This window comes from Osmerus eperlanus, chromosome 4 (assembly GCF_963692335.1).
Source record: "Osmerus eperlanus chromosome 4, fOsmEpe2.1, whole genome shotgun sequence".
Taxonomy (NCBI): domain Eukaryota; kingdom Metazoa; phylum Chordata; class Actinopteri; order Osmeriformes; family Osmeridae; genus Osmerus; species Osmerus eperlanus.
The window spans coordinates 12,191,749-12,214,588 of record NC_085021.1 but is presented as its reverse complement, the minus strand read 5'-3'; the positions used below and the strand labels follow the sequence as shown (position 1 = coordinate 12,214,588).

General features: G+C 45.1%; 2 protein-coding genes across 6 annotated transcripts in view; both read left to right on the top strand.

The window, feature by feature from the left end:
- tmcc1a (transmembrane and coiled-coil domain family 1a) overlaps positions 1 to 5,207 on the top strand; it is a 35,292-nt gene extending 30,085 nt beyond the window's left edge. Inside the window, exons 6-7 of one of the 5 annotated variants that reach the window (XM_062459104.1) lie at positions 693 to 828; positions 2,791 to 5,207. In XM_062459104.1, coding sequence (XP_062315088.1) covers positions 693 to 828; positions 2,791 to 3,105 — 451 coding nt within the window. In that variant the 3' untranslated portion in view covers positions 3,106 to 5,207. The remainder of the gene's footprint in view (positions 1 to 692; positions 829 to 2,790) is intronic. The other 4 variants (XM_062459105.1, XM_062459107.1, XM_062459108.1 and 1 more) reach the window with 4 other exon arrangements.
- Positions 5,208 to 7,135: 1,928 nt separating this feature from the next.
- plxnd1 (plexin D1) overlaps positions 7,136 to 22,840 on the top strand; it is a 46,567-nt gene continuing 30,862 nt past the window's right edge. Inside the window, 8 exon segments of the mRNA XM_062459103.1 lie at positions 7,136 to 8,537; positions 10,077 to 10,253; positions 14,606 to 14,737; positions 15,352 to 15,452; positions 18,642 to 18,771; positions 19,464 to 19,641; positions 19,734 to 19,842; positions 22,431 to 22,531. Coding sequence (XP_062315087.1) covers positions 7,323 to 8,537; positions 10,077 to 10,253; positions 14,606 to 14,737; positions 15,352 to 15,452; positions 18,642 to 18,771; positions 19,464 to 19,641; positions 19,734 to 19,842; positions 22,431 to 22,531 — 2,143 coding nt within the window. The 5' untranslated portion in view covers positions 7,136 to 7,322.

The following is a 22,840-nucleotide window of genomic DNA, read 5'->3' as shown; positions in this document are numbered from 1 at the left end:
TTCTTGTATACACACAAGCACACACACACACACAGCCACCCATGACACATACACACAATGTGCTTAGGCAGCTGCCTGTATGTAACTGATAGGGGATTCTAGGTATAGGGTTGGGCTGTCATTATTACAGGCAGGGTACCCGGAGTTCTGTGAAGGCCCCACCTTATCCTCTTACTCACCTGTCCTGTCCTACAAGCACCGGAGCTTACAGACATCTGGTGTGCTATGTGAGTGCGCTGCCACAAGGCAGAAGCTAGACAGAGAGCAGGGTTGGGGAGAGCTAATGAGATCACAATGGTGTGAGTCACTTAATTAAACACTCACACCTGCATGTGCACACTCACTGAAACACACTTTTTTCTCTCTCTTGTTTGGCTGATCCAGTCAGATGTACTTGCCAACACAAATCCATGTCTCGACAGGTCGGCTCAGTCCCCTCCCTCTTCCTGCTGCTGAGCGTCTTTGATTGGACAGTTCTGTCAGCCGATGATTAAGCATGCTCTAATCAGCTCAGGATAGTCATCAGCACAATCAGGTGTCATTAGGTTGTGCATGTGTGTGCGTGTGTGTGTGTGTGTCTGTCTGTCTGCTAGTGTGTGTATCTGTCAGTGTATGTGTGTATAATGTATCAGGCCTCAGACTCACCGTGTATGTATGTATGTGTGTGTGTGCGTGTATGTGTGTGTGTTCAGGTGTGAGCGTCTGGAGGAGCAGCTGAATGACCTGACAGAGCTTCACCAGAATGAGATCCTCAATCTAAAGCAGGAGCTGGCCAGCATGGAAGAGAAGATAGCCTACCAGTCCTACGAGAGGGCTCGGGACATACAGGTCGGTGAACTCACTTCAGAGCTGATTTAGGGTCTTTCAGATGGGTGTTATATGTATGTGTATGTCTGAGAGAAAGAGAGAGAGAGAGAGAGAGAGAGAGAGAGAGAGAGAGAGAGAGAGAGAGAGAGACAGATCTAAAACTGAACCCTGTATGTGTTTAGATGTACAGCATTTCTCTAACTCTGCTTGTTGAATTTGAGTCTCTGTTTTACCACTAGGGGTTGCTAGAGCTCTGTCGCACACTGAGGAAGGTGTCCATGTGCGTCCATGTTATTGGGTGTGCTTTGCCTTCGGCAAGGGCACAACCTTTGTTCTCTCACATATATATTATTGGGTGTGCTTTGCCTTCGGCAAGGGCACAACCTTTGTTCTCTCACATATATATTATTTCAACCTAGGTGTCAAAAGTTTCGTCTTGGTAGCGATTGAGTTGCTTCTATTGGGATTTACGTTCCGTTGCATGGTTTAAGTGGAAACTAAGTTTTTGTGGCGAAAAGTGAAGCTAACGGTGGCTAACTTGCTAGCCACAGTCAAGGACGCTACTTACGTCACTAACGTCACGAAAACTTGCGTGACTACCTCTAGCAAAACATTAGTTTAGCAGCTCGTTAACTTCTGGGAGATAGCTAAGCTAACTGCTTTACTGCAAGGCAGCTGCAGAAACGCCACAAGCAGAGGCCAGGGTGATAACTATTTACTAATTTTACTTTGTGATATGACACACAATTGTGACGTGTAATGTACAATATAAGCTGATTTTATTAAGGAAGTACATCTACTTTCGGAAACAGTAGTCTACTATGTCACTGACATAGTAGACTACTGACATAGTAGACACACACATACTACAGTGGTCTATGATGCATCTGTTTTCAATCGTTAAAATAAACATTCCTCACAAATACATTTTCGTTGTAGGATTTATTATGACATTACATTACAAGTAAACGATTTGTGGGTGAAATTATCATTACCTGCGGTTTCAAACCAGTGTTGCTCACTGAAACGCTGTAGCCTACGCGAGACACAGCTGTTTAGGAAGTCAAACGGCGACAGAACATGTTCGGCACTCTCCTTACTTAAATAAAAAATCTATCTAACTACTAACCTTAACTTCATTGCCACAGTCTAAACTTTGTCAATCTGTTTATGAAAATAATTAATTTCAGCCTAAACCGTACAACGGAACGTTGAATTGAATTCAACCAACGCAATCACTACCAAGACGAACACAGCAGTAGTCTAGTACTGTACCGTAGTAGTACAATTTACCGGGGCAGCTTCTCCACACAGGGCTATATCGCATTTTGCGTTGTTACTGACAATGATCGCTACCAGTGAGCTTTTTATGAATGAGCGATTTTCCACTAAATAAATGTCAAGCTTATTTACGTTTTGGGGGACATATTTTCAGTTAGCAGATGGTACTGTTTGAATCGCGATTCCATCTTCTACTGCCGGGTAACGTCGTAGAATAATCTTCAAAGGGGGTTCTTTATTAATGAATGAATGCAATGAGTAGGCTAAATGCCTGAAAATATCATGAGAAGGGAAAAACTTAAAATGACGTTTAAGTCATAGAGATTAGGTCAATTTTTACACCGGTCTGCCAAATTTATTCGTTTTGATTCAACGATGAGGCTGCCTCTTGCAGTGGAAATGAGAAGACATCTATTTCATTCTACACTTCACTCGTATTTTCAGTTGTAAATGAGCAGCAAAATGCTTTTAAATCTATGTAATCTTTAGAAATAATAAGTATGCATTTTTATATAAAATATACAGAAATATCAGTTGTAAAAATGTCATTCAAAAACGGACCCCTGTACAACCGACACAAGCAAGCACACCCTACAATTTCCCCAGAAATTGTACCCTCTCTAGTTCAACACTGCTCTGTCTCTGCTTAAAGTACGTGACGTAGGTGTGTCTCACCCTGCTGGTCGCCCTTCCCCCCCGCAGGAGGCGCTGGAGGCGTGTCAGACGCGCATCTCCAAGATGGAGCTGCAGCAGCAGCAGCAGCAGGTGGTGCAGCTGGAGGGGCTGGAGAACGCCACGGCCCGCACCCTGCTGGGGAAGCTCATCAACGTGCTGCTGGCCCTCATGGCCGTGCTGCTGGTCTTCGTCTCCACCGTGGCCAACTGTGTCGTCCCCCTGATGAAGACGCGCTCGCGCTCCTTCTCCACCCTCCTCCTCGTCCTCCTCTTCGCCTTCCTGTGGAGGAACTGGGACGCCCTCTCGGGATACACACACCGAGCGCTGCAGCCCCCCAGATGATTAGGGCCAGGCGGGTAGTGTTCGCGTTGCTAAGGAGACGTCAATGGTGTGACTTCTTGTCGCATACAGGAAGCCGGAGAGCCTAACTGCAATAGGATGTGAAGGCTGTCTCGTCGGGCTCTGAGGATTTCTCCAATCAGCTGTCACAGATATGCAGGAATTGGAAGTAAACCAGAGCGAAAGAGACAAGGAGGGAAGATCAGTGAACAGTCACATGACTTTCCTTTGGAAAAGAAGAGACTTTGTTTACATATTTGGAGACAAGATATTATAGTGTTCTTTTCCTCACAGGATGCAATGTCATACTGGTTTTATTTTTAGAGGTTAATCAAGTATATTGTCTTTACATTTTCTAATATTTTATTTGAAACATTATTGTATTCTGTACCATGTAGCATTAAGCTCCTCCCACTCTGCACAAAGAGGAGCTTGTCAGGAAACTGATTGGCTATTCACCTCAGGGGCTAACCAGCCCCTATGTCGAGACATGAACATGTTTTAGGCTGCCTTCAGGAAATGACTCACTACCGAGCTGTGATTGGTAGAAATGTGAAGGCAAACGTTCCTCAAACCTCTGCTACTGCTACTTGATTCTGAGACCAGACAACCTCAGAGAACCCTCCATTTCCCAGAGTCAAAGGAAGGACATTATGTTTTGTGTCATCATGCATAGAGACTCCTTGTGCTTCCGTACTGTTTTACTAGAAATGATTTACGTTTTTAAGTCAACAAGAACTTGAACTGTTTTAAATAGGAGAGTGACAAACATTAACTACATATAGAATGTGGCACCAGAAAAGACAGAGGTTTGGGTCGACAACTTGCCACAAAACCACTGAATAGGACCATGGGGGCTAATGTGATAGCCCATACACTGTATTATCCATTTGGTCTCAAATGTGTTTTTTCTGAATGCTCGTTTTTATTAACCTTTAGAGAATCCCAGCACCTTACAGCACCCTGTACCGGACCCCCTGGGGGTATAGGAGAATGTGAAAATACATAGGTCGTCCATCCTGTAGATGACACAGACTTGATAGGTGGTGTCCTCATGTCCTTCCAAATTTGACCTCTAAAATCTAGTTTGAAGGAAGGCTGATTCATATCTACATTAATAGTTGTCTCCACTGCCATGTCAAATCAATGCACTTACCTGTGTAGGAATATTCTGCAACGCACTTCTACTGTCGCTGCTGAGTGTTCCACTCCCACCCTTTGCCACCCTACCATTCTTCATGCCAAAACAGGGAGGGGCCTGTCAGGGGTCAGCTGTGCCAGAAGGAGACCTAGGTCAGGAAGTCTCAAAGCATGAGAAGACAGCCTAGTCCTTCCGTGTGAACAGACAGCACACGGTGCTGTAGTGCATGAATGACATTTTTCAAGGTGAGGGCGATGTAGTACTGTGAGAGACACAACCTCTGTGATCAGGATGTTGGGTGTTTAGATGCGCATGTCCTAACTCTGATCCTGGTTTACAACTCAGTATGCTGGCTCAGTAGAGGATCTGTCTTATCTTTATTCATCTGCTCCAGAGACAGTCCAGCTAAAGTCCACCATGCTCCACAGAAGATAACAGTAGGTCCGATCAGTGGAATTGTTGACCTGCACTTCCTAGTACTGTACACTGCTAGAGGACAAAGATTGTAATACACTTGATAGCAATTCCATACATAGTTGCTGATGCATAGCCCTCCTTGATAGGGGTGGTGTTCAGGATTATAGTTATTACTTTGGAACAGTTTTACAGAATAGGAATAAATGGAAGTTAGTTGACACTGCAGTGGATGTAGACATATTTATGGCATCAGAATGAATATACACCCTGAATGAATATTGTTCATATGTTGTGGTTGTGAACTCAGCCCAGTAGAGATGCTCTCTGGCCCTGGTTAGACCTTGCAGTGACCTTTCTGATGCAGCATGGTAGGGTTGTGTAGCTAAACCACTCCAGTGCCTTCCAATGTCCTTTTCTAAGTGTGGGATAATAAAATAAAGTGCATTCCTGACTAACTTACTCTGCCATTTATCTGTGTGTACATATGTGTGTGTTTGGTATTTAGATTGTTAATGGAATGAACACAAACACTAGATGAGATTCTACGTTGCGCATGAGTGAAGCTGATATTGTGTCTAAGCAACTAATTCTAAAGCATTCAAATTATACTGCTAAATGGAGTGTGTGTAAGTGTTATGATAATTTTAATGAACTGTTGAAGTGCAATTACCATCGAACACTGGGAGTGGTACATTGACAAACAGATCTTTTTTTCTGGCATTTTTTTTTACCGATATTTTATTCTGGCATTAATGAACTGATTTAATCTAGGTGGCATGTGTTCATAGGGCCACTAGATGGAGATCTCCCCCTTCCATGGTCCAATAGACCCATGCAATGACCTGCAGGCTAAAGGTTTCTTTACGTCATATTAGTAGCCCATACGGTATACCAAACAATATTACTTACCTATCTGCATATGAATTACCCCTTATATAAGCTATGTGTGGCAGCATACACGCGCTGAACCGATGGAGGTGTCGTGCCCTGAAATATCGAACTCCTTATCAGGGCGGAAACAGATTCGTTCGGTCGTCCTTCAGTCACGGTCTGAGGCTCTTACAGGCCAGACTCGGTTCTCCAGGGAAGTGTTTTAAGTAACGTCGCCAGGCAAAATGCCCTCTCACTCACTCAAAGAAACAAACAAACACACACACACACACACACACACAAGCTTCAGGCCCTAGTCTAGTGTCACGAATCACAAATTATCCGAGCGGAGCACTGGCACTACTATATGCCTACACCTCTCTAGTGATAGCTGATCCTCGAAAGCCATGACCCTGGACCTTATCACCTCCGAGTGCACGGAGCCATCACATTAGAGTGCGCTTGTCAGAGCGCGCGGTGTTTATCTGTGATTGAACGGAGTATACTATAAATATATACCCCGTGTGTGTGTGTAAGTGTGTAAGTGTTTGTGGCATGGTGTATTGTGCCGTATCAGAGAGGACCTTCCTGCCCCTCCACACTGCTAGATTTGATGCGCGTGGCCAAGATGTAAACGGTACAAACCCTGGCAGCATTTATCAGCGCCAATCACGGAGCGGTGACTGAGGAAGAGCATTGACCTGAGGGTACAACTGGATATAGAGGTAACCTATGAGTGAGACAGCAAAGAAGGATGAATTTAACTGCACTCAAGTTTTTGGGTTCTCAGCTTTGCCTGTTGCGCAGATTTCGCACACTGTTTTGAGGGAAAATATCCCGCTGGGAACTGTCATGTTCTCTCATCTCGGAGCTGTGAAAGACAAGCATAATTTTATCTCTGTTGAGAAAGTGATTAAGTTACACCCATTATCATACATTTTTGAGAGGAGGCACATGTGTTGCGTTTGAATATTTATGAGACAAACCCCCAAAAGCTATGCAGAATCGACGTGAACGTCGAAAAGCGGAAAGGTGTGCCGATGCGCCCATCTGGTAGCACTTTCACGCTACTTACCCTACCTTATGTGCGAGAACGGAACCCTCGGCATATCTGCAGAACTAATCGTGGAGCTGAGGGAACACGGGCACAGGAGGTGGAGGACTGACCTGCAATTAACCCCGGGATGAGCGGAACGTCTTTGAGTTTGGACAGGCCTAGTGGTCCATATCTCTATAGGCCTACATCCACAGAGGTCATAATCTTTTTTCTTCATTTAATTGATTTTCATTTATTGATTTCATTTCACAAAGCACCTATAATTTTAACGAAATTGTGGCTCCTTAATATCATATTATAAATATATTGTCCTTCAACTTAGCCTATCAGTTGATTTAATGTGAATGTAGGCTATCCTATATATCTAATTTAGAAAAGGCGTTTGGCGCGTTATGTGCACAACCTTGTATTTCCAATACAACACATTATCTAAGTGTATCTAAATATATGATAGTTTTTCACAACCGAAGGGCATTTTGACTTTTGGGATTGTCAGAGAAAGGGGCAGCAGCAGCAGCAGCTAGTGTGCTCTCACACAGCTCACTCTGCCTACGCTGCGCTGCACTGAGAGAAGGAGCAACGGCTCTCTGAGGCTATCACGTCACTCTGTGTTTAGGCGTTGAGCAGGAAACAGCCTTTCCTCTTAGATTGTCGCAGTAGGAACAAACACAATATTTTTTCTTTACTCAATGCACCCCTCGGCACAGAACACGCGGAACCCGACCAGAAGGAAACATGCCTCCTTCGACAGAGATAGCTGTTCTGATCTTCGGTGTCCTGCTTCTGGAATCACCCTGGAGTATCCATGGCCCGCGCTTCGCTCGCGCGCTACAGATACAACAGGCATTCGAGTCTCCAAACCAGACCAATAATTTCGTGGTTGACCAGGTATCTACAAAAGTATACCTGGCCACTGTCAACACCATCTACCAGCTGAACGGGACCCTGAGTTTAGAGGTGGAGAAGAGGACCGGTCCGGTTGAGGACAACCTGTTGTGCCATGCGCCACAGTTACCGCAGGCTCCGTGCGAGCATCCGAAATCCCTTACTGACAACTTCAACAAGCTGTTGGAGCTGGACAGGGAGCAGGGGGTGCTTCTGGTGTGTGGCTCCGTGTACCAGGGCTTTTGTGAGCTTAGGAGAATGGATAACATATCGGAGATAGCGGTGGAGTTCCCCCCTCAGGGAGAGAAAACTGTGTTTCCCAGCATGCTGAATATCGCAGCAAATCACCCCAATGCCTCCACCGTGGGGCTGATCTTCAGGAGCCATGGAGGGAACACGCGGCTCCTGGTCGGGGCGACCTATACCGGGGCTGGCACCCCGTTCTTCCCGAAGAACCACAGCAAAGAGGACCTGCGCTTCGAGAACACCCCGGAGATTGCCATTCGGTCTCTGAACATCAAGGACTTATCCCGGCTTTTCACTTATGACATCAACCCGTCTGAGGATAACGTGTTTAAAATTAAGCAGGAGGTGAAACCAAAAAACAAACTTAACTTTGTACATGCATTTATACAGAAGACGTATTCTTACATTGCGATCAACAATGACGCAAAAATGGGCCATAAGGAGAGCCAGCCCAATAGCATCCTTGCCAGGATATGTTTGGACACTGATAGTACACGCAAACCCACTTCTGGCGCGGAGAGTCGGAAACTTACAGAATCCTACATCCAGATGCCGCTACAATGTGGATCTAACGGTAACATATATAACCGGCTTGTGTCCGTCCACCCAGCCGAGATCAATACGGACTCCTACCTCTTCGGCGTGTTTGCAAAAGCGGACAGAAAGTCTGCTTTGTGCGCGTTTAGATTCGCGGACATCGAGGAGGAGATCCGACAGGGTCGTAAGAACTGCTCCAACTCCCCCAGCAGCGATGTGCAGGTGCTGGACAGCGTCATTCAAGGCTCTGGCGCAGCGTGCATACAAAAGGGCACTCTAGTTGTAAGTATACATGTAATATGTGTGCACATGGGGCTAGGGAATTTATAAGGAGGGTTGGTTTAGTATAAATCCCATATATACTGTATATGAGACTGTATAAAATACCCCCCTAACCAATATTTTTAAAATTATGGTTCTGAATACATCTAAAAAATATACACCCGTTTCTTCCGATATGCTGATAAGTTTTCCTGAAGTTTGCACTTTGCCTACATTTTTGTCTGAAGCTTCAAATAAACGTATTTTTCTTTTTTGGAAAGCATATTAATCTGTAAGTACTTCACTGTTGCTTTTGGCAACTTGATATGACATACTTGACAGTTTTAGTAGACTAACTATAATGAATGATGCTTTCATGAGGGGAGACATTTCCCATGTCACGAGTGCGCCTGGGGTCAGGATTGCTTGAAGGATCCTCCAAAGCATGCGAAGGTTATGGGAACCGCAGGATGGATCAGATACTTATCTCGCGAGTAGGCCTACAACAATCACGAAATACAAACAGTTCCCCAATTCCCACTTAATGTTGCATTAGGCTTAACAGAAGGAGTAACTTAGTTATTTGGAATAAAAGTAACTTCTAAAGAACCAAAAAGTCAAGTAGTTTTAGTTATTCGATTTGCTGACATGATTTTACATCAAATGTAAAATGACTCTTTTGTTTCCAACAGTCAGTGGCAGTGCCTCATAATGAAATTGAAGCCTATGTTCTGCGCGCAGTCTGAGGAATGCTGTGAAATTCCATCCTTTCAGTGTGGCTAGATTGATTGACAGGTTGGAGATCGTAACAAACGGACTGTTTGATTGCGGAGTCTAGAGACCCCTTCGCTGTCAGGTCATTGAGATGCGGAGGTCCTGAGAGACAGACACCCATGCTGGTTGAGCCATTCTTACGTGACCAGAACGCCAGACGTTTTCAGCCCACAGAGCCTTTCCCCAGGCACCCACTTGTGGCTTGATGTGGTTGTGTTTTCTCAAAGAAAAGACATCATATTGCACCGAGAAGAAAGGCTTTCTTCGGTTTTGCTTCTCCTCTGCTGTGACCGTTGAAATCTGATATTTTTGTAGCGTGGCTGAGGGCTCTGCATTGAAAGAAAGCCAAGGACACAATTTATGATAAGCAAAGAGGCCAGGGAAGAGCTGCGCGTGGGAACGGACTCCAAAGATATCCACTATGTTGTCTTGTCATTGCTTCTCTGCTTACAAAAAGAGACAAATAAATCTCTAGTTGTGGTGCTCATCCAAGCGTTAATGTGGAATGGTATAAAGTCAGTTCATGGTTTTATTTTCTTCAACAGAGACAAAGTTAACTATACAGTCTTCAGATGGACTAAAATGATTAGACCAACCAAATTGACTTCTAGTTGTTATTTATTTTACATGGGTTTGCATGTCTTTTAATTAAAGTTTCACTTTTTATTTATAGCATTACCGTGTCCATGTATTGACATATTTATTGGGTGAAGGGTGGTCGGGATTCTCACACTGTCACTCATATTCTGTCTGTTCAGTAAATAAGTTCTTCTTCTTTGTTATTAGCTGCAGCCGGAGCAGCTTGACTGTGGGGCAGCCCACCTCCAGCACCCCCTGGCCCTACGCAGGCCTCTGAGGGCCACACCTCTTTATGAGGCCATAGGGCTCACCTCAGTTGCCGTGGACAATATACACAACCACACTGTGGTCTTCCTGGGAACCAGCACTGGACGACTGCGCAAGGTGACAAACACACGCGCACACACACATCCCAACACTAGGCACGACAAAACTGTTCTATTACTCAATTTACCATCGTGGATGTGGTTAGAACCCTCATACAAGGAAACAAATGTGGCTTTTAAGGTTCAGTCTTACGAAAACAGAATAGTTGACTTAACAGTAGTTGCTCTGTCAGACATGGCCTAACCCTTCAGTTAACCCTTCAGTCAATGACGAGGGGCCTGGTCGTCTGCTGCACACCCTCAGAGAGAAGAAGCTGCAGTGTGTTCTGTTAGGTGACTCACTCTTGCAGAGTGTGAAGGTTTTCAGACAGCAGTCCACAGATTCAGCTTGACAACATCTGCAGTGGCTTCAGCCTATAAAAACGTTCTCCTCCAATTAGCGGAATTCCTTAATCCTGTCTCACCCGCATTCCAAGTCACCCCTCACTGAGCCAACAGAACAGCCCCAACACAGGGAGCGCCATGAGCTACGTCTCAGCTGGGAGGAAGGACATAAAACTGTCTGAAAGCTTTCTGGCCCTATTGTTCTTCATTAGACTGGTACCTTTTACAATGTTAGAACTATTCTGCTGGAGGGTGTCTTGTTTCAGGCCTCCTGAAAGCTCCCCTTGTTTGAAAATCTGTTTTTTTGTTGTTGTTGCTGCCCTTACTAAAGATAATTGGTTTGTTGGGATGGTTTATGTTTGTACACCCGATGCTTGGTGTGTGTGTGTTTGTGTGTGTTTGCATGTGTGTGTGTGCGTGTCCATTTGGTTTGCCTGATTGTATGTTTAGGGTTTTTAGGTGTCTGGTTGTGCCCTCATGCCACAAAGAGAGAGCGAAAGAGTGGTTTGGTGTTTATATTGCATGTGTTCACCACTGAACATACCCCTTGATTGTGTGTTGTGTCAGAGTTCTATCTAGAGTGTTTGTTTGTGTGTGTGTGTGTGTGTTTCTGTATATGTTTGTATCCGTGCTGCATGTGTGTGCGGCATGCTGTGCATGCATTGTGTACAGCTTGGGGCAACTATGCATATGCGCATGTGTTTATGTTCCAAATGACATGTGTTGTGGGTGTGCATGCGCATGTACGTTACTATGTATGCTTCTGTGTGTGTGGTGCTTTGTGTGTGTTTGCCCTGAAGGCAGTAGTGTTACAGAGGGTAATGGTGCTGTTAGTGTGTGTAATGTGATTGTGCCTGTGAGTATGGCTGAGTCTGAGCACAAGGGAACAGCAGTACAGATTAAGTTAGGCTTCTGCTCCTGTGTTTAGGAGACCCCTCAATGAACTAATTTCTAATTACACCTTAACTAAGTCTACCTCTTACTGCAGTAGGACGGACTCTGTTCTTGCAGTCTCTTTCTGTAGTTTACCAAGATTGTGTTTCCTTAATCTTAATCTATCTCAGTTTAGCAATCATTGTCCCCAAATCCCTCTCTCTCTCTCTCTGTCTATACCACACCATCTCAGACATAAAAAGGTCCTTTGATTAGTCTTTTGTAAACAATCACACAGTCTCTCTCTTTCTTCTCTCAACCTTCAGATATTTTGCTTTCTATCTTTTAATATCCTCTCTCTCTCTCTCTTTCTCTCTCTCTTATACACACACACACACACACACACACACACACACACACACACACACACACACACACACACACACACACACACACACACACACACACACACACAAAGACACACACACAGCTTGTGGCAGCTGACCACTCCTGGGTTGAATTGAGTCTTTCATGTGCAGGCAGACAGACAGAATGGGGAGGGGGAGTGACCTGCCAGTAGAGCAGGTGTTTTGTTGTGTGACCTGGCTGTGCACGGTGCCATCTCCCTCCTCCTATCCTCTGCTCTGCTCTCTGGCCAGGTGTGGGCTGCTCCCTACTGGCCCACTCTGTTTGTTTGTTCTCTATTGACCTGGATGGGGGTTAGGCATACATTGCAATGTCCCCAGGACTGTGATACATAGAGAGAAAGAGGAAGTGTGTGTGTGTGTGTGTGTGTTAGACAGTCATAGAGTGTTTCATGGTATACTGATTTAGCTTCAGATTCAGCACTGGTGGGGCATAGCTTTTTTTTTGTCTGGTATTTGCAAAGGTTTCAGTGTGTCTGTGTATGTACTGTATGTCTGTGTGTATGTCTGTGTGTATGTCTGTGTGTATGTCTGTGTGTGGTCAGTGCATGGAGAAGGAACCCAGTCTCAGCTTGTCACCAGGATCTCACAGTTAACCATAGACATTTACAAAAACAAGATCCTCACTGTTAGTGTGACAGGAAGTCACTGCTGCCTTTGAATTTTCTATTGAAGACTTTGTATGTGTGGGGGTGGGGGGTGGTGGGGGGTGGGTGTTGCACACCACATAAAATAGAAATAAACCCATTTTGCTCAATTTTATTCTGTAAGTACGTGTTGCACCTGACATAATATTTGGCAGAGAAAAATCAAACCCCCTCTTTTATACAAGCTGAAAGTGACCTTATTTAAGAAAGCTGCTTAACTTGCAGAATCTGGAATGTAGTACATTATTATAACTCAGCTATATTGTATCGTCAGTGCAGAACTATAGAGTACCAGGCTGTTTAATAGAAGATGACGATTTATCTCCGGAGATCTCTTTCTACAAGAAAATAATTGACATACTTCAACATTTGATTCCTATTATTGGGTGTGCTTTGCCTTCGGCAAGGGCACAACCTTTGTTCTCTCACATATATATTATTATTATTTTTCTTTTTTTTCTTTTTGCCCCCCTAAAACTCAGTCAATATTTGGCCTACATAGACAACCTAGGTGTCAAAAGTTTTGTCTTGGTAGCGATTGAGTTGCTTCTATTGGGATTTACGTTCCGTTGCATGGTTTAAGTGGAAATTAAGTTTTTGTGGCGAAAAGTGAAGCTAACGGTGGCTAACTTGCTAGCCACAGTCAATGACGCTACTTACGTCACTAACGTCACGAAAACTCGCGTGACTACCTCTAGCAGAACATTAGTTTAGCAGCTTGTTAACTTCTGGGAGATAGCTAAGATAACTGCTTTACTGCAAGGCAGCTGCAGAAACGCCACAAGCAAAGAGGCCAGGGTGATAACTATTTACTAATTTTACTTTGTGATATGACACACAATTGTGACGTGTAATGTACAATATAAGCTGATTTTATTAAGGAAGTACATCTACTTTCGGAAACAGTAGTCTACTATGTCACTGAAGTATTATCATCATGACATTAGCCTCTGTTGCCCGGGCAACACATACTACAGTGGTCTATGATGCATCTGTTTTCAATCGTTAAAATAAACATTCCTCACAAATACATTTTCGTTGTAGGATTTATTATGACATTACATTACAAGTAAACGATTTGTGGGTGAAATTATCATTACCTGTGGTTTCAAACCAGTGTTGCTCACTGCAACGCTGTAGCCTACGCGAGACACTACAAAAACATCTACACAGCTGTAGGAAGTCAAACGGCGACAGAAAATGTTCGGCACTCCTCTTACTTAAATCAAAAGTCTATCTAACTACTAACCTTAACTTCATTGCCGCAGCCTAAACTTTGTCAATCTGTTCATGAAAATAATTAATTTCAGCCTAAACCGTACAATGGAACGTTAAATCCAATTCAACCAACGCAATCGCTACCAAGACGAACACAGCAGTAGTCTAGTACTGTACTGTAGTAGTACAATTTACCGGGGCAGCTCTCCACACAGGGCTATATCGCACTTGGCGTTGTTACTGACAACGATCGCTACCAGTGAGCTTTTTATGAAAGCGATTTTCCACTAAATAAATGTCAAGCTTATTTACGTTTTTGGGGGCATATTTTCAGTTAGCAGATGGTACTGTTTGAATCGCGATTCCATCTTCTACTGCCGGTAACGTCGTAGAATAATCTTCAAAGGAGGTTCTTTATTCATGAATGAATGCAATATGAGTAGGCTAAATGCCTTAAAATATCACGAGAAGGGAAAAACTTAAAAGGACGTTTAAGTCATAGAGATTAGGTAAATTTTTGCACCGGTCTGCCAAATGTATTCGTTTTGATTCAGCTATGAGGCTGCCTCTTGCAGGGGAAATGAGAAGACATCTATTTCATTCTACACTTCACTCGTATTTTCAGTTGTAAATGAGCAGCAAAAAAAAAATGCTTTTAAATCTATGTAATCTTTATGAATAATAAGTATGCATTTTTATATAAAATATACAGAAATATCAGTTGTAAAAATGTCATCCAAAAACGGACCCCTGTGTAACCGACGCAAGCAAGCACACCCTACAATTTCCCCAGAAATTGTACCCTCTCTAGTTAGTATTTATGTCAATACTGTAAAAATGGAAACATATTCTGTTTTCTACAGCTGACCCTCCTAAGGAACCAGACTGTGGCCAATCAGTGGACACTGAAGCTAAGACCTGGCGAATCAGTTCACCACATCATGACCTTCGACCCCAACGACAGGAACTTCCTTTACGTCATGACTGCTCACCATGTAAGTCTGCAAAACATTAGCCTCTCCCAATCACTAATTCCTGTAACACTCGTGTTTGTAGAACAGCATATTGATACCGCAAACTGTTTGTACAGCTAATGGTTGCTTATAGTTTTGCAGGAAGGATGCTAACCCACTGTAGGTGCTTTTTGCAGAGGGAACTTTTTGCAAAGCAATTCGTGTAGCATTTTGTAATACAAATCCTTTCTACAATATTGAAGTGTCAGTTTTTTCTCAAGGATGTGTTTGCTCCAGGTCTCATGGTGTACGGGAGTGGAGGCACATACATTACCACTGTTCACACATGGGAATGGAGGGGTGCTGGGGAAATCTGGAAATGTCATTGACAATGTGTGAAAGAGAAAATGAATTGACTTACTTTTTAAATGTAAAAGCTCCCCCTGGAAGAACTTATTTTACACGTCTAAATAGAGAAAAGAAGAAAAATCTTGCTTGCATGTGACTCTTTGAATTCCTAATTTGTATTTTTTAAAGTAATTGTCTGTGACTGTGGCTTCACCTGTGGCTTTACACTGATGGTGGTAGACAAGCTTGTCAAGCATATGTATGTATGTGTGTATGTATGTGTGTATGTATGTATGTGTCCTGTTTAGCTGCTGAGGGTGAAGGTGGCGGTGTGTGACCAGTACGGCAGCTGCAGTGACTGTCTGGGAGCCGGAGACGCCCACTGTGGCTGGTGTACACTGGAGAACAGGTGGGAGTCTACCATCTATCAGCCTGCTAGGAAATCAATACACTACACCAACATACCAACTACACTGTCCATTCTGACAAAGTGTCAGTTAACTGGGCACCTTTAGATTTTGTCAGTCAAGTAGAACAGCAGGGGGGAAAATGGCAGAGTTTTTGTTCTAGTCATTGTTGGATAACATGCCGAAGTGACACCATCCAATGAGCAGTGACTGGACTAGCACCTCCTGTTGCTCTGTCATTGTGGGGGTTGGCTTCTCGGATCTGTGCTCTATGTGTCTTGCTCTCTTACTCTTGTGTGCTGTGTTTAGAGTGTTGTATTCTCAAAGGGCAGAGAGTGTGTGTGTGTGTGTATGTATGTATGTATGTGTGTGTGTGTGTGTGTGTGTATGTGTGTCTGAGGGCTGTGTTGGGAGATAAAAGCAGATTAGTAGATGAGATAGAAGAGGGTTAGTGATGTGTGTGCCTGGGCTCTGGCATGGCCAGAGGGCACTGAGAGAGAGAGGGGGCCTGGGATAGAATAACATTGTATTCATTTCATTACCTGACAAGAGCATTATGTGTAGGTGTGTGTACATGCATACGTGTGTAGATGAGTGCGTGTGTGCCAGTGTGTGTGGTAAAGGTGGTAAAAATATATTGCAGAAGGGGAAGAATTTATAATGCCTTCTCTCCTTTCCCTTTATGTATGGGTTGGTTTTCCTCTGCTCTCCTCCTTTTATACTGTGGAGTTTGTTTCAGTCTCCTCTACCAGTTTCTTTATCATTGTCTCTTTCTCTTTTTTCCCTTTCCTCATTGTCTCACATACATATTTTTCAAGTTACCCCCCATTCTCTCCCCTCTCTGTTCTCTGTTCTCACTCTCTGCCCTTCCCTCCTCGCTCCTCCTCGCTCCTCCTTTACAAAGGAGCGTTGATTGTGATGGTGGTTGTGGGAGGGAGAGCACACACTGGATCTTTTGACAAGGAAATGTCAAAGTGTGTGTGTGTGCGCTCGTGTCTTTGTGAATATGTGAACGTCTGTCTGCGTGAGTTTGCACGTCTTCATGCCGTGTGCCTTTGTGTGTGTGCGTGACAGAGTCCTGCACATGCCTGTGTGTTCTTCTGTGTTGCTTTCTGAGGATTGGGAGCTGATGTCATGAGTGTGTGTCTGTGGCAATGTTTGACCAGTCACGCTGGGTGGATAGGAAGGCCTGTCGGGTCCAGGTGGGCGGGGGGAGTGGGGGGGTGGGGGGGGGGGGGGGCTTGGCCCATCCATGGATGAGAGCTCCTATCAGGTCATCTGAGTTCGCCTTCAGTGGGAGGATGACCCTCTCTGATACAAACAGACACTCAAACACAACCAGGAAAAGAAAGTGATCTCACAATCTGAGAATCCATCACAGTCTTCCTTTGTGTGTGTGTGTGTGTGTCTGAGTGACTCTGGATGACTATGACGCATTTGTCTGAGCGGGTGTAGCTACACTTTCCGCCTGTATTCTAGATGCACTGTAAGTTGTTGATGGATTAACTTTACTGGATGTGTTCTTTATGCCCTTGAGAATGTGGTCCGTGAATATGCTTTATCTGTGTGTGGTACTTCCAAGGCTCAGTTTCATATATTAAGGTGTTTAACTTTCTTATCAGCTTATCCTCCTTATCACCTCCCAGACACTCACAAACTTTGTGAGGAATGGGTTTTCTCAGCTCATATTTCAGCTGCTGGTGTTAACTTTGTTTATTTTAAGGAGCTGTTCTTTTTAAATTTAAGGTCTGTCTGCTGAGCCAATGAATTTGACAGGTGTGTGCTTGTATGTGTGTGTAGGTAAGGATGGCATGAACATTATGTGTGAATATTCACGCCCTGATCACAGGGTGTTTGAACTGTTGACTGATTATATGTGAATACATTAGATATTGGGTGGTTCATGCTTTTTCTTAAAAAGGGAAGTGAGAAAAAAACCCCATGATGCTTCAGTGGGTGAGCCAGTGAGTCACGGTTGCAGATGTTTCCGGTCAGAAAGGAATCTTAGGCAAGTCTTTTGGACACTCGCTATGTTGTCTCTCTGCTATTCCAGGGAGTCTTTCTCAAATGTGTTCCTGAATGACGCCGGCCTTATTAGGTGTTGTCTGCCATATGTTGGATGTGTTTTAGATGAGATTGGATTCTAGAGTGGTAGTTAGAGTTTGGTGAAAGTCTGTGTGCAGTGGAGTGAGTATGTAGGGGATGTTTGTGGGATTGCAGAGCATTTGAGTTCTATTTGTATCCCCGTGGCTGACCTCACAGCCCTGCTGGCCCCTCAGCACCCTGGGACTGGAAATCTGGACATTCACTCTCGCATGCAAAGACACACAAACACACACGCACAGACACACAAGTTTGTATCTTCCCACCACACACATACACACACATAAATGCAATCAGTCACAAACACATGCAGGCACACACACAATAACATACAAGCACCCTCACAGACATCTGTTCTCACACCCACACAGACAAACAACCTCATACACATCCGCTCAAACACTCATTCACACACATTCAATGTTCTATTTGTTCTAAAAGCCATTAAAGTATTAAAAGCATATATAAATATAGGTGTCAAACTCATTGTAACTGCTGTTCTATGTGGGGCTGCTGCTCTGTCCAGAGTTGAAGGTCTCTGTGTCCTTCTGTCCTGACTCAGCCTAGTGCTGAGGGACCTCTTAAGCTTAGTAGTGAAACAGAAGCCAAAATACGAGACCACCCTGCTTGGTCAATTCATCTTATGATTTATTCGGATTCATACTTTACACTTAAACACACACACATGGACAAATACTTGGTCTGGTAGTACTGTAATTAAACTAAGTTGTCCCTGATTTCAGTGCCTATAGGTCCAGCTGCTGGGAATGTGTATGTCCCAGAGTGAAACAGGCCACTGTTAGAACTATCCTAACCGACAGCTCGGGCACAGATGAGACCAGCAGCTTGATACCGTACACACAAATGTGGGAACAAGACTGTAACACTCAAGCATTAAATATGACAAAGATGTTTGAACATGTCTAAATATTCACTGGGAGCAGAAATGAAAAGCATCGCTAATAACCATTTAGATCTCCATCGCTGGAAAGTCCCATAACCTCTTTGTTACTGTAAGTCCTCTCTGTCTGTCTTCCCAGTCACGTCCAGTCAGCCTGACCCTCTGCCTGTGCCCCCCCCCCCCCCAGGTGCACCATCCAGAAGGAGTGTCTCCTGGGCCCGCTGGCTCGCTCCTGGATCGGAATGGGCGAGGGATCCCAGCAGTGCCCCTCCATGACCCTCACCCCCCCTGAGATCAGCCTGTCTGCAGACATCAAGGTACCAAGACTGGGCAAAGACACATACGTTTTTACTGTGTGTATGCAACCTCATTATTGTTGCGTATACATTGTGAATCAATGCTATATTGTTGGCTGATGTTCTAAGCATGTGTATGAGGAGGAGGTGTCTACACTGATAAGGCCGACACTCTAGTTGATGTGTAAGTCAGTTAAGCCTGGATAGGTCCAGCAGCTGGCCCATCCCAAGACATCACTCAGGGCCACAGGAAGCTGGGCCCACTGCCGTCTCCCCAAACAGGAAGCATAAGGCAGGAAGCAGGAAGTTTGCACCATAGCTAGGAAGTGATCAATTCCAAAGACAATAGAATAGAGTTCACTGAAGCATGTTACCACATGTAGCTGGCATCTCAAACCAGCATTGTTCTGCTGTCTGTTTCTTCACCCTTTTGCCCCTTTCCTCAGACATTTTGAAACGATGCCAGTGAAGTCAGTTCACGTCAACAGGGTGCTATGTTTCACACCAAGATTCTCCCTTTCAGTCACGCTTCTGTGCCATATGGCCTTCAATATCATCAACCAAATTGATCTAATTATCTTGAACTACAATAAACTATATCATCTGGAGCTATGACTCTTCCAATTTCTTAACATTTGGTTAAACCCATTAACCATGTCAGCAACACCCACTCTAATAACTTGTACTCTTCTTTGCCTCCCTCTATCCCCCAGGATGTAGGGATTTTGATCAACGGCAGTGTACCTGATCTCATTGGCTCCCGTGTGGAGTGTGATTATGGATTGGGCATTTCCACGGCAGCCACCGTCCACCTGGATTATGGGCCTGCCCAGATCCAGACCTGCCCCCTCCTCCCCCGTGACAGGTACCCCCACATCCCCCCTGGCAGAGGTAAGGGCTCCCCCCAGCACACCCCTACACCCTACTCTTCCCACTCTAAACAAGGTAGTATCTTGAACACATCTGTTTGTTTGTTGTGGCAGATCACCTGACAGTTCACGTGGCAATAAAAGTGAACGGAACTGCTGTGGTGTCAGGAAGCTTTGTCATCTATGACTGTGAGAGGACGGGCATGATCCATGTCAAGACTGCGTGAGTCACACCCTAAAACTACAAATCTACACACACAATCCTACTGCTGTTAACTATACACTCCATAATCCAAATAGAACACATAACAGTCGTCTCTAACAACTACATGCACCAAAACACACAGGGTTTTAATACCAATATGGGCGCTGTGAGGCGCTCATGCAGACAGGTCCCAGTGCAGGGACCTCTGCCAAGTCCTAGCATCACTCAAATGTCGGCCAAATGTCAGCTCTAGTCTCACTGGCATTCTCTCTGCACACATGTAGCTCAAGGCAGAAAGGAGAGCAAAGCCTCTTGTCTCAGCTGATGTCACTCAGGGCATGTTCCTCTGTCCAGCCTGAAAGCTCTGTTCTGCAACATTGGTGGATAAATGTTATGGAAGGTCTGTTTGGTCTGTAGCTTGGTTGAGGTTTTGAACAGGATTCACTGTTGTGTTAATATTCTTGAGATGAAAATAAAGGAAATTGGATGAGTGAAGCCTGCTCCTGGTCTTGTTGGTTGTTGATTGTTCCTGTGGGGAGCTGTGGTCTGTCGGCTCTTCAGGCAGTGTGGTCACACAGACAGGCTCTGCTCCCGTCTCCTGTCTCTCCTCTCCTCTCCTCTTCCCTGCTCTCCTCTCCTCTCCCCTGCTCTCCTCTCCCCTGCTCTCCTCTCCCCTGCTCTCCTCTCCTCTGCTCTCCTCTCCCCTGCTCTCCTCTGCTCTCCTCTGCTTTCCTCTCCTCTGCTCTCCCCTGCTCTCCTCTGCTCTCCCCTGCTTTCCCCTGCTCTCCCCTGCTCTCCTCTGCTCTCCTCTGCTCTCCCCTGCTTTCCCCTGCTCTCCCCTGCTCTCCTCTGCTCTCCTCTCCTCTGCTCTCCCCTGCTTTCCCCTGCTCTCCCCTGCTCCCCCCTGCTCTCCTCTCCTCTGCTCTCCCCTGCTTTCCCCTGCTCTCCCCAGCTCTGCTCTCCTCTCCTCTGCTCTCCCCTGCTCTCTTCTCTCTTGCTCTCTTCTCTCTTGCTCTCCTCTGCCTCTCTCCCCTCTCATTTGCAACCTCCAGGGGACCAGCAACTGCTGTGCTCCTGCCTTTTTTGACCATGTCTGAAGGTCCACACGATGTGATGGCTCGTGTCATAATGATTTTAAGGTTGTACAGACAGATTGTATTTCTGAAGTTCTGTATATCCTGGCGTGTGTATGACTGTGTGTATTAAACCTGTCCTCAGTAAGGTCTGGCGGTGTGAAATTTGATGGCATATTGTTGAAGGTGATAATGAGCTAAGTGCCATTCTCACAGGAAGAGTGCTATGTTGCTATCTGAGGAGCTGTGATACTCTATCAACTTTTAATCACTTCAAGCTGCTCTTTTAATAACTCCAGAAAGAGCTATTACAAGGAGACTCCTAAGGTACTGCTTCCACACGGTTACTGGATATGGGGGTCTTTTTTCATGTTCTGTGCATGGTTCTCTAATTCTCAGGATGTGTGTGTGTGGGTTGTGTGAGTGTGTGTTAAGACAGTTCTCTCACAGCCTGGTCAGAGTGGTTACTAGGTGAAGTGTTAATGACAACCAGACGGTAGCATTCCACTCTGCCCAGTTGGACAACAGCTGACCACTTCTCTCTCTCTCGATCTCTCTTCCTCTCTCTCTCTCTCTCTATCTCTCTCTCTCTCTCTCTCTCTCTCTCTCCTCTCTCTCTCTCTCTCTCTCTCTCTCTCTCTCTCTCTCTCTCTCTCTCTCTCTTCTCTCTCTCTCTCTCTCTCTCTCCCTCTTTCTCGCTCTCTCTCTGTCTCTCTCTCTCTCTCCCTTCCTCTCCCTCTCCCACTCTCTCTCACTCTTTGTTCTTAATATGGTCGTCCTCGTCACTGTCATCTTTGTCTCTCTATTCCTTCTGTCTCTGTCTGCTGTCTCTGTCTGCCCCCTGAAGTCTTTTTCTCCCTGACATCTTTCTCCCTGGCAGGGACATGATTGAGAGTGTGTGTTTAACCACCCTGTTCACTGAGAGGCCCTGAGAGTCAGTACAGCTTTGTGTGCTCAGTGTGCTGCTGTGTGTGTGGACGTGGTATTTATGTGTGTGTTCATTGTATGTGTGTGTGTGTGTGTTTGGTGTACTATGTGCCCAGTCTGTTTGTGTATGACAGAGATGGTTGAGGTTGGGTCAGGGGTTAGCGAGGCGAGCGGAGACACAGATAGGGCGTTTGTGTTCGTGTGGATCAGTGTTATAGGGCTCCTCTGTGTTCGCGTGGTTCAACGGGACAGAAGCAAAGTTAGAGAAAAAGAAAATAGCTTTCACTGATAAGAGTCCCTCAGTGGGCTGTCTGCTTTTCTTCAGCGCCGTCCTCATCTTCTTGTCACGTGTACCCCTCTTCTAACACCCCTCCAGACCCCTCCTCAGAGTTTGTATCACTCGAGCACTTTCTTGCCTGGTGTGGACATCTGTCTCCCCCTCAGGCTGAAGAATGGCACACACAGTGGAGGTGTTCCAGTTTAGGCTGTCTGAGAACACACACACACACACAGCAGACACAAACACTCTCAAGTACCCGCGCACTCACACACACACACACACACACACTCACAAACACACTAGACTAACCTTATCTTGTCCCTCAGGTGTGGTAGCTGTCTGAGCACCAGATGGAAGTGTACTGGACCAGCAGAGCCACTCATGTGTTCCAGTAAAGAGGACTCCACACACACCCTACCTGAGGTCAGTTGCCCCAAGGTCTAGAGCACACCAAACACACCCTGGCAACTGCTTCTCTTCAGGCTGTGTCATGATGTTAGTGCTCCATGGTTAGGCAAGAGCATGTGGTCAAAGCTATGCTCCATTCAACCATTCTGAAAAAGCTCATAAAACTGTGTTTTACAGACTCCCGACTAGATCATGTACATATAAAATCTCCATCGACCTTTAGAAAACTGTCTTCATGGCTATTGGGTTTGATATGCCCGTTGGAGCCCTGTTTAAGAATGGGTCCACTATGTTCCAGCTCATTTGAATATTTCCATCCAAACTGTCC